The sequence below is a fragment of the Plasmodium fragile genome, assembly GCF_000956335.1.
Source record: "Plasmodium fragile strain nilgiri unplaced genomic scaffold supercont1.43, whole genome shotgun sequence".
NCBI classification, from domain to species: Eukaryota; Apicomplexa; class Aconoidasida; order Haemosporida; family Plasmodiidae; genus Plasmodium; species Plasmodium fragile.
In genome coordinates, this window is record NW_012192623.1 from 127,185 (window position 1) to 139,525 (window position 12,341).

General features: G+C 35.9%; 4 protein-coding genes across 4 annotated transcripts; all 4 read right to left on the reverse strand.

Annotated features, from left to right (window-relative positions):
- AK88_03639 (uncharacterized protein) lies at nt 1-2,787 on the reverse strand (the record flags this gene model as incomplete). Its single annotated transcript, XM_012481250.1, has 1 exon — nt 1-2,787. The coding sequence occupies one exon, from the start codon at nt 2,785-2,787 to the stop codon at nt 1-3; it is 2,787 nt and encodes a 928-aa protein (XP_012336673.1).
- An 875-nt stretch (nt 2,788-3,662) lies between these two features.
- Nucleotides 3,663-7,880, reverse strand: AK88_03640 (uncharacterized protein; the record flags this gene model as incomplete). The annotated part of the gene is made up of 1 exon (XM_012481251.1): nt 3,663-7,880. The coding sequence occupies one exon, from the start codon at nt 7,878-7,880 to the stop codon at nt 3,663-3,665; it is 4,218 nt and encodes a 1,405-aa protein (XP_012336674.1).
- A 469-nt stretch (nt 7,881-8,349) lies between these two features.
- Nucleotides 8,350-8,739, reverse strand: AK88_03641 (uncharacterized protein; the record flags this gene model as incomplete). Its single annotated transcript, XM_012481252.1, has 1 exon — nt 8,350-8,739. One exon carries the CDS (start codon nt 8,737-8,739, stop codon nt 8,350-8,352), a length of 390 nt encoding a protein of 129 aa, XP_012336675.1.
- Nucleotides 8,740-10,909: 2,170 nt separating this feature from the next.
- On the reverse strand, nt 10,910-11,908 carry AK88_03642 (uncharacterized protein; the record flags this gene model as incomplete). The annotated part of the gene is made up of 1 exon (XM_012481253.1): nt 10,910-11,908. One exon carries the CDS (start codon nt 11,906-11,908, stop codon nt 10,910-10,912), a length of 999 nt encoding a protein of 332 aa, XP_012336676.1.
- Nucleotides 11,909-12,341: the final 433 nt, after the last annotated feature.

The window sequence follows — 12,341 nt, forward strand, 5'->3', positions numbered from 1 at the left end:
TCAGTCTTCCATCCCCGCGAGCTTCACACAATGTCTATTGGAAAAGTAAGATGGACATTCAGTGAGCAGCCATAAGGGATCAATAACAGATGCGTGTCTCACAAAAATTCTAGATTCATTATTCGAATAAGCATCCGTGTACACGATAAACTTCCTCCTTTGTTGTTCCGATTCGTTCAAGACAGACAGCTGATCGAGGTAAAATAAATCATTGGCACCTCTCCCATTTAAGAGCTTATACGAATTACCACTTACCACTTTCGAAACGTTATAAAAAAAGGAACATATTTTTGCCTTCAGTATGTATTCCACATTATTTGACTTCCCCATCTCTATGCCGAAATTATGCAACATTCCTTTTAATCTATAAAAAAATTTCGTAGCGTTTTTAACCGATTTATAGGCTAAAAAGTTATCATAGCAAAAACTTTTTCTATCCTTTGCTTTCTCAAAATTTTGAAATATATTATAGTAACTCAAAAGGTCACTTTCTTCAGCCATGAGAGGTAATCGCATAGCTTTCACTCTATCTACATTTTTATGGTTATATAAAAAAATGGGTTCGTTAATTAGCATGCTCACTATAACTGCCACTTCGTACACACATCTGTACTTTATACTGTTCAGCACAAAAACACTATACTTAAATTTTAGCGGTAAATGACAAATTAATAGGCTTAACTTCTTATCCGTTACATTTCCATCCATGTCCATAAGTTTTAAAATATAAAGCATCTCAAAGCATCTCTTCAAAGCTATAACCATTGGAGCAGTGACAAAATCAAATGAACACACATTCTTCATTCCTAACGTTTTTAAAAAATATATGTTGTAAAAAATGTCCCCTTTTAATATTTCCGGTATGCAACTTTCGTTCAGTAGATTCATGTAATCATCCTCGGTTATCAATCTATAACAAATGGTGTCACTGCAAACGAGTCGCCGCTCTTCACATTTGCTTCTACTGCACATTATGGTGTACTTGTTCGTCACGTTCAAGTCATAATCATATATTTCATCCTTCACAAAGCATGGATCTATTACATATTTCACATTTTTCACCTTTTTATAAAAAAATTCTGCATCTTTTAGGATAATAATTTTGTCCCGTAACTCTCCCCAATCGGGGTCATCTTCAGCCAGGTCGTGCACAATTGCAATGTTACTATTTTCGATGCCTCCATTTTGCAACCCCTTCTTCACCACATCTATTTCTTGTTCGTTATTTAAAAAGAGAAGAACATTTTCTCTGCTCCTTTTTTTATTTCTAAATAGGTTACTAGCTAAAACGATACACGTGTGCAAATAATTTGAACATCTTTTTTTCAAATAATAAATATCGCCGCTCACGGGTTCATCCGTTTTGCTTCTTATCCTGTCACCAGAATTGCTCTCATTAGAAATGTGAAAAACGAACACATTAATTTCTTTGTTCACCTTTTCTATCCCTTCCGCAAACTGTTTCCATTCTTCCAACTTTTTACTAATTTGGTCTTTTCCATTATGAGGTAGATTTCTGCATGACGGGTTCATAAAATCTGCGTCCTCCTTCGGCTCATACATCAGGCAATGTTTCGCCGAATGTTCGAATAGCGAATTTCGTACATTTCTTCCTTTTTCCTCATCGGTGTGGGAAAAATCCAATTTTCCAGTATCATCTCGTGGTAGGCATTTTTCTTTATTACCTTCATCACTGGATAGCGTGTTGCTCATACTCCTCATGAAATACTGCTTCCTATTTATTAAATCCTTCATTTTTTTATTTTTTACAGAGAAATGTTTTTTCCCCCCTAAATCACCTCTTTCATAATTTCTGCGCCCGTGTCTATTCTTATAAATGTGATACTCTGGAATGACATCTTCCTTCACTTTCAAAAAATTATCCACGCTTCTTTCATTCTGCGTGAGCAAACCTGTCGACTCACTTTTATGTGTAACCCCCTTTGTAGAGACATATTCGTTCGTGTCCTTTCCATCCACTTTTATGCCTTCATTTTTGTGAATATCTGCTACGACATGCTTCTCCCTCATTGCAATGCTTATTTGTTTTCCCTTATGAGAATGACCAAACGACTTGTCACCACCCACTTCCGCTCTTTCGTCATCTTCATTTTCCTGCTCGTCCATTCTCACTTTCCATTTTTTCGAGTTGTTAACATCCTTCGTATGGCTGACTATGCCATGTTCCTCCTCTTCACCCACGGATGAGGACTCTACATGGGGGCAATTTGGTGTACCATGATAGGAACTAAAATAGCTAAGTACGTTTCCGATCAGACAGTTAGAAAATATAAAAATGACTAAATCGTTTCGCTTCAAAAGTATCTTCTTCAGTAATGACAGTATCAAGTCGGTCTGTACTAGCCTCTTATGAACATTTGTTAAAATTATAACATTAAATTCAATTAAAAGTGGATCGAATAATATTTTCTGAAGCAGTGTTGCTTCGTCCAGGAGTCCAATTTTGTCATTTTGGTGAGCACTTTCCTCTTTCTTATCATGATCACTTAACAGTGGAGTGAAAAAATCCTTCAAATCGTAATCAATTAAGTCATAGCAGTGCCCCAAAATCTTGTCCGAAAATGAAATGCACAATCTGCTATTCTCATTTAAGGTGTGAAATTTCTTTTCGTATAAAATCAGGGCTAGCTTTATAAATTCGTCAAATTCCAAAATGCCAATTACAAAAAATACGTTATAAAATTTTAACAAATGTGTTATGTCCCTTTCGAACTTTTCAAAAAACAGCTTCTTTTCATCCCTCTGGAAAATTGCATAATTTTTCATATTTGCAAAAAGTACCCTAATAAAGCGCGCAGTTTTATGTAGATGGAATGTGCCGTGTTTCTCAGTGTGGCTTCATTCTTATGCTTACAACAGAATAAAAAAAAGTTTATTTTTCTTCCATCATTTGTGTAATCATGCCTGTACATTTTTTGTTTTCTTTCTCTCTCTGCAATTTTCACCTGAACTATGGTAGAAATGCATAAAGGAGTTAATTCGGTTGCCTAGGAATTTAAAAGTACTGCTCGCATAAGTGCTTACACAGGTTACTGATGTGATGAGTTTTACTATTTTTTCTTCCTACGCCACTGCCTACGTGTGAACCTCTGCGCACCAGAAATGGCATAAGCTAAACTGTGCCCATGTTGTAGGATTAAGAAAGGTTAACAAAATACAAGTTTGACAAATATTGCAACATATAAAATTGCAAACAGATCATATGTTTTTAAAAAACGAGGAATGCACATAGTGTCATAACAAAGGGAAACATATAGGAAACAACTTGCTGGTTATTTATTTCTTCTATAGAAAATTGTAAAATATATATATAAAAAAAAAAAAAAAAAAAAAGGCTTTGTCAAGAGGACACAAATTAGCAGTTTATGCGGCTCATCCCTCTTTGGGACACATCCCCATAATTAAAAGCTTTTATGATACGGTGTAAAAACATACACCAAAAAATTGGGAACTATCTTCTGCACATAATTTCTTAGGTGAAAAAAAAAAAAAAAAGAAACAAACAAAAACGCAACGGGAAAAGACCCACATTAACATAACGCGCACTCAAAAAACAAGGGAGTTTCCACTGCAATAATGCGTTCACAATTCACACCCCAGAGTGTGTCCTTTTATCTGCCGCTCTTCACGCATCAATTACTTTAACTTAAGTGGAAAATAAACTGCAACTGCTTCCTCATAAGGGATGCTATGGTGTTACGATCGGACAAAAGCTCCCGCTTACTCGCTAAGATTTGCTCATACACCTTATGAAATATCATGTTCGATTCGTTTATGATCGCATTTTGTTCCTCCACAAGATGTACTTTAAAAAACAAGTCGACCTTTTCTATGGGTATTACCATGGTATGTATTTTGTGATTTTTAAGTAAATATAGTTTTTGCGCCAGGATGTCCACATCGTTCTCGCGGCAGTTGTGAGAAGGGGTACTAAACAGATTGTCCTTATCAACACCACCGGGGTTACTTACACCCTCTCTATTACAGCGGAGGATTCTGTGCAAATTGAAAGTTTCTTCCGAAAGGTGCTTTTCTTCAGTGAGTGAAACGTCCACAGCGCCTTCGTTCACATTATGACCGTCTGACTGCCTACCAATTCTCGACACACGAATCATTTTGTTCAAATTGTTTGATGTCTTCTCACCTTTTGTAAAAATGATACAAAATTTTAAGGCCGGATAAAATACATTCAATACAAGCAAATCATCTATTTCGTGATTTTTTAAAAAAATGTTGGGGATATTATTAATCTTAATCTTTGATATCTTTAATTTGTGCAATATTTCGCAGAATTTAATTAAGTCGTAACTGTAGGCATGTTTTTTTTGCTGCAAAAGGAAAACTTGCTTCAAATATTTTAGCACATCGCCGATGAGCTGCGGATCTCCGCTGTCCTCCAAACAAATGTCTGCTTTCGTCCTCAACGTCATTATCACTTCACCTTCCTTTTCACCCTTTCCAACAGGGTCCCTGATCATGTCGATCGCCACATCACTGGGTACATCGTTCCGTACCCCATTACGTGCGTGTTTCCCTTCCATCTGTTTTACGCTCGTCTCTACTTCACGTTCCACCGGGGTGTCACTAAGACGGTTGCAAGGAACTCCATTTTGCTGACTCCCTTCGAACGGTTCCACCTTCGGGAAGTTACCATTTAAGCCTACCCCACCTCCCTGGCGCAATCCTGAACTCGTCGTTCCCTTTTTTCGAAAAACGCTTCTCCCTCTCCTTATAACTTTCAAAAATAGCAGTGGGTAGTACACTTCCAAGAATACAATACAGCAGTAAAAAAGAACTTGTGTCTTCATATTTTTTAAAATTTTATCAATATCGTCGAAGCATATGTCAAAAAGGGGAACTATCAAAGAGTCGTATATTTTCCTGTGTTTATACGAACACAAGCATAGCAATATGTCCAACCCGAAAATGGAATTGCTAACCATTTTTATGTTGTTCGTTACGATGTCTGTCAGGGCCTCAAAAAAGTTCAGGTGAAAAACTCTGGACATCCATATGCTTCTAAAACATAGGGCTACTTGCTTTTTCGAAAAGTTCGCATTTCGATGGATCCTATAAAACAGCTCCGTATGCAGCTCACCAATGAGGTAAACACTTTTTCTTATGTTTATGCTGAAGAAGATTAAATCTAATATTTCGCCAGTTGTTAATAATTCCAATTTTACCCTAATGTTTTTTGTGCACATCAAATCCCTTTGCCCATTTAGCTTACTACCTGCGAATTCTATATCTTGCTGATTTGGTTCAACCATATAAGCATCCTTACGTCCTTTATGTTCCCTCAACAGTGGGGGACCCGTCCCTTCGTTCACTCGTGCTACCTCCCCGACATCAAGTAACACTGTCTGGTTATTTTTTATTAAAAAAGAATAATGGTTACATTTCGATGTGTCCATACTACTGCAATTATCCGACGAAACACATGCTGCTTCCTCCCCTACTGCACTTTTCCCTTCGTTTGAGAAAAAAATAAATCGATAAATTGGCAAAAAATAATCCTTCCTGCAATATTCAAACAATTTATACTTGTTTATAATATTAATTAACTTAAAAATGTAACTTACATTGAGAAGTGGTGGAGGGCTACTTCTAGCAGCTTTACTTTGCTCAAACTTCCTAAAAAAATACATAATCAGAACGACGAATATTTTTCTTTTCTTCCTAGTTATTAAATATTCCGCATTCTTAATCAAATCTAATGTTTCTACGCACGTCAAGGAGGGAACAACCCTCTTGTAATGTTTCAACAATAGCTCACAAAATAACGTATTGCTTGCATCAAATCTTAGCTTATTTAGTAAAAAAAAAATTTGACAGAAAAGACTCGGTTGTATATTATTAAAATTTAACAGAACTACCTTTTTTAGTAAAATTTTTTTTATCACTTTGTTGTGACTCAATAAATCGGACAACATGAACACACTTTTGATGCTATTTTCCAATGTGTTGTTTTCAAAATAAATTTCTACCATTCTTCTCAGGTAGAACATTAACTGTTTATTATACCAACTATAAATGGAACTTCCCAAATCCATGTTCCTTAAAATGAAGTTACTCTTGAACAGGGAAAGAAAAAATAACACATTCTTCACTTGATACATTTTTAAAAATTCTGCATTCAACCATATGCTATAGAACAAAATATTTGTGTTCCACATATTCATATATCGGGTTAGGTACACCGTTTGCAAAAATTTTAGAATTCCTTCACAGTCGCTCAAGATGAAAAAATGCGTCATGTTTTCAAAAAAGTGTTTTAAATTACGCTTTGTGTTTGCGTGCAGTGTTAGAAAGGGTTCCTCATGGAAGAAGCTCTTCCTAAGCATCGAATCCTGTTCCACGGGGGGCGTAAACCCATTGGTCCCTCTGCTACCACCCCCACACACTAACATGTTTCCATATTCCGTGTAACTTGACACCTCACCTGGGAAACCCATTTCTTCAACCTTGCCACTAATTGGCATATTCCTTCCCCCAATATCATGTGCACTCTCCTGAATGCACCTAGATAACGAAGCATCTGCTACTATGTCCTTTATGACATATCTTGCAACATCCCTACTGCTCAGAAGCACAGTCAGATTTTTTATTTTCCTTTCGCTCAAATGGTTCTCTTCTAAAATGCCCTCACATAATACTCCTATGCAATCCAGAAGGGGCAATATATTGTCATTCATATAAGGCAGGAATGAAATATAATTACACACCAATTTGTTTACTAAGTAAAGCATATTGAAATATAGGCAAATGAAGTAGCTATGGTAATTTTTTCTATTGTCCATGTGGTTGTTCTTGTCGCCAAACATTTCTTCATACGGCCGATATAGAACTTCTTTACTCTCATAACTGGGTTCCTCTACAAACGTTGGCATTTGCCCTAACCCCCGTCGACCTGCCATCACACTTTCTACAAGATAAGAATTCACATTTTCAATCCATTCTCTAATTTTCGTCTTCTTCACATATAGCATGTATACATCGGACAGGTCGAGTAGGTCCATGTGCCTCTTCTGCGCACTCAACAGTAACAACAATTTGATCGCATTTTTGTTGTTATTTCTTACCAAATCGAAGATCTCCTCATTTGATATATTTACGGTGTAAATATTTTCTGCCCTTTTATCTTTCTGCTTAGAAACAAAAGGAGAATTATCCAAAAGGCTTAATTTTATAAACAAATGGCAATAGTTGAACAAGAGCTTCGAATCGAAAAATTCAATGAATGGGAAGGAATAATTAAAAAAATATATTACAAACTTGTTGAGGCAAAAACATACTTTAAACCAACAGGATGTTTTTTCATATGCGTCTAAATTTTTATCAATGAAAACCAAAAACTTTTTTATCAAGTCCAAATTGGTTGTAACCCACTCGTGTACCTCAAATGCATTGCTGTTTGCACAGTTGGTGATATCACTCACTTTAAATATCCTCCTCTTGTTTGCGGATGCCCCTCCTTGTCTCTCTAAATTTTGTAAAGAAAAATGAAGCAAATCGTAGAAATTGTTAAACTTATTTATCAGCGCTTCTTCGTTATCTTCCACCTGCTTAATTATGGCTAATTTATCATCCTGATCAGAAATTTTTTCCTTCTGGAAAATTTCCTTCACATCTTTATCGTTTATATAAAATTGTGACAGTTCTTCTTTCAAATGATTTTTTTTAAGAATAATATTTTCATGAATTTTTCTTAAAATTTCTTTCTTTTCATTTCTTGTATAATAATTCACATTCTTTAATAACTTACCATCACCTTTGCTGTTGTACTTTTCCTTGCTTCCTTTATACTTAAGATGAACACAATTACTGTAGTGCACTCTGGAAAAAAAACCTTTCCTCATTTTCGTGTCTACTTTTAGCAGTTGTCCAAAAGGTGAAAATAAGTAGAAATAAGTGCTGGGTTGGGGAAAATGTGGAAGGGGAAATATAGCAAAAATGTAGACCTCACATGTCTATTTCTTCCCCTTTTTTTTTTTTGTTTACAAATAAAGGGAGAGCACTCAAATGGCACACATGTGTAGGCGTTACATTATAGTCTGTTCAATTTGGTTAAATTATAAAATGAAAGAGCTAAGACATATGTGGTCATTCACTACACCCCTTCAAAAAGGTTTCCCCAACCCCTCTTCTGCAGTCTTTCTTCTTTTAGCACTCTTCATGTTTAAACACATTGGGGGTCACATCTGATGCAAGTATGTTTCGATTCTTTTTTTTTTTTTTTTTTTTATCTTGCATGCTTATTGATCATGCAATCCAATTTAACATAAGTGTAATAAAACTGTTCTGCCCCCTGCCCCTTTGATAGGCGTCCTAAATTTGGTAACTAAAAAACAACCAGTGCAATTTTAAGTAATACACGAAATTGTTAAATGAGCTGTCCTTGCTAAAATATTCATCAACTTTACTGTCATTTAATATTTCCAAAACGTACAGGCAAATAGGAAACTGGACATAAAAAACATACGGCTTGGTTCTCCAATAATTTAAATACTTCAAATAATTTAAAAACCTCTTATCACTAAAATATTTGTTTTCGTACAAATACTTTATGTAATCAATGTTGCTGAGCGATTGCACAAATTCTAATTCACACTCGAATCTTAGTCTGTTTTCAAATGGGCCTTCTCTATAATGTTTATGTAAAATTAATATTCTTTTATTTTCTTCTCCTTCCTGTTCCTTTAGCGTTTCGTTTTCCATTTTAATACCAAACGGAGCGCAGCAAAAATGGGGCGGTAATGTGTAGGAAGTATAAAATCATATGCAAAACGTTAACACATTTTCATAAATACTTACGCAAGGGGGCATCTGTCAGCGTTCTGCAAGTGTTCGCTAATCATTACACCGCTGTAAAGTTTTAGCTTATATGGAGAGAGGGTTAGATACAGGGGGAATGTGGTGGTGCCAGGGACAAGAAACTCCAAAAACACATTCAAAATATGGGGGAAGAGTTCTTCTTCATAAGGAGCAGCCCATTCAAGATTTACCAAAAAAGTGTTAAAATAAAGTATCTATTTTTTCCTTACCTATGCGTAATTTCGTTCACCATTGACGAACCTTTGTTTTTTTTTATTTTTTTCCCCCCCTTCGTGATAACTTCAAAAGCGTACTCCATACATATGTGCAGTGCACAACATAAATGCGTTCGATTAAATTTGTGTGGAGCATACACTGGATACAAAACTGTTTAGCAAAAAATAGGAGATAAAACTGAGAAAGCCAAACTCGAAAAATATATTAAAATAAATACAAATGTGCGGAACAAAATGTGGTACGTTCATTTTTGCGACGTAGAGTAAATCATACCGCTATTATGATATTCCCTTCTGCGCGCCTTACTCTTTCATTCCGATTTGTAACTCAGGGGACAAAAAACGACACCGCAATACGGCCCAAATTATGCTGAACAATTAAACATAACATCATAGGCGTATGCACAAAATAAGTACACACTTGTAATGATGAAAAGGATAAATTATAGATTGCAAAATTGGAGCATACCACTCATGACACAATCATGCCTATAAAGTGAATCACATGTTGGGGTCCATTTCAAAATGACATGTTAAAGCGCACACCCACGGGCAGGGCGCAGAACATATGCCAGAAGAACAAACCGATCGCTTGTATGTAAGACCAAAGGTGTGCCGCTACACGTGTAACGTGTTTGCCTTCCCCACTCTACATACTTTAACGGAACATTTTTTCCCTTACCCCCAGGTGTGAATTTCCCATGGTCCTATATAACACCAGCGAAATGCGTACACTGAGGAATATCCCTCAATAACCAGTTGCTTCTATTTGGCTGAAATTATTGCCAAAGCTTGTTAGCATATCCTCCTCTGGGAAATGAGACCTTAAGTAAAGGCAAATTACCTCCATTTGTTCGGGTTTTGCAAAATAGAACACTGTGGGAAGAAGTAAAAAAAGGTTGTATACCTTTCCGGGAGGTATGCTTGAATGTTCTGTGAGTACAGCCGCGGACTAGTAGATCTATGAACATGCAAGTAACAAAGTATACACTTATGTGTATATATTCATATACGCCCATATGTGCGAACCGTCTCGTTCTCGGACCAAAGCAACGTGCTTCGTATTAATTTATTCACCGCATAGTCTCTTCATCCATTTGTTTTTGCATTCTTATCGCAATTTTTAAATATAAAAAATGATTCAGCAAAAAGGGGAAAAGGCATGCTGGTAAATACTTATGTAAACACCCAGGGAAGCATTTATGGAAAGCAAAACAAAATAAAAAAAAAAAAAAAAAAAAACACATTTTTAACGTCAAAAAAAAAAGAAGGAAAAAAAAGGAAATTATTTTAGGGGACTTGACTTAAAAAAATTATATAAACATTTGCTGATTCACCTTGTTTCACATGTAAATGGATCATGCACCTGGGCATTCACACATCCTCACATGGGTGTACATATACACACACGCATAATGCATATGTACGTGCACACATGCATGCAATCCCCCTCCTAGTGCTCACGTGCAAGTATGTCAAAGTCTACATATATAAACACACAAACTCAGGAACAAACTTGTACGTTCACATTAGGTCACTCTGAAAATCTAACCAAGGGAGCCGCTTGCCTTTGTGAACAACTGGCTACGTGCATTATGTAAAGGCGCATCTGTGTACGGGTCGATACGCCCGCATAAGTGCGTCTACACCGGTGGAAACTTTTAAAATGAATTAAATGGCTTATTACGCATGTAATGGCACAAACATTAATTAGAAAAAACGAATAAAATGGAGGCAACTCAACGCGCATGCATACGTTAACACATCTCTATATATGTGTCTACCTATATGTGCAAGCGCACCTCCGTACGTGTGATAAAAAAAAAAAAAAAAAAAAACTAATAAGCAGGATACCTGTTAAACGGGTTTTGATTTCTATTATAATAGTTGTAGTTGAAGTTCCCCATCATTTTGTTATTTCTATTGTTTCTCATTTTATTCCTGTTGTTGTTTCGATTGTGTCCAGCGGTTCGATAGTGCGCTGCAGCTATTCCAAAGGTGTCTACATCTAACATTCTTAATTTGTCTCGGTCCACTCTTTCATCCTTACCCTGTTGTTTATCTAACGTTTCACAACTAATGTTATCAAAAAAGCTAGAGTTCTTATCATACCCTCCTACTTGAATATTGTTATTCAGCGTTAACTGCTCTTTATTCTTTTCCTCCAGTATGGTGCTTTTATCAAACTTTAGATTATTTGTACTAAAGTCAAAGTCCGGGCTGAATTTGCTTTTTAGGGCTGGATTCGGTTGTGACTCCAGCTCCCCAATAATGTAAGGCCTATCATAATTTCTAAAATTCTTATATCTAAAATTGTTAAAGTTTCTTCCGCTGTTATTATTATTGTTGTGATTATTACCACTATTGTTAGGGTTATTATTATAGTAAAAATTGTAATTCTGCCTATTAAAATATCGTCTATTATTTAAGTTCATATTTCTATCATTTTGTTGTTGCATCATATTGTTTTGAGTGTTCATCGGTTTATTCATATTTACATTATTGTTATAATTTATATTATCGCTCAAATTATTTTTAGACGATGGTGCTATGTTCATGGAAACGATCGCTGGATCGTCCGGAATAGTCTTCGGAGCTTCACTAACGGTTACATCTTTTATATCTTTTCCTCTAAATATTATAAAATCGTAAATTTCACTTGATGGGGGAATGTCCGGCTGTCTTCTCCCCTCCGTTCCAAATGATCTAACGTTTTGCAATGCAACGGTCGACTCGTGCGTATTTATCGTGTACAAAATTCCTTCATATCTTATTTCGGAGTTTGAAATTAAAGAAATTTTACTGCCTATATATGGCAACGTTGACACAGAAGACATTTTTTTTTATTACTTCTTATTTATTATTGTTTTTTTAATCCGCTTATCTCTGTTAACAAGTGTGCACCGCTACGCTTCAATGTGCTAAACAGCACGTGTGCATATACCATCAAAAGTTTTCACTGTGTGTGTTTCTACGGGCCCTAATGTGTACATGCACGGGTTATGAAATGAGTAAACACGTCCAAATGTCTCCTTGATTTATGTTCTTCACTATCTTAGCTTCGCCTTATTATCGTTGCTATTGTGGCTTCACTAACTGCTCTCGGCTGCTTCCCCGTCAACGTTGCTCCTCGATTTAAATTGTCGACGTGTGCACGAATATGAAAAAGCAATGTATTACACAAAAAGTTTCTCAACAAACATTTATTCCAATGCGAATTCACAATGAATGGGAGCCTAATTCTTGGCAAAAAAAAAAAAAAAAAAAAAA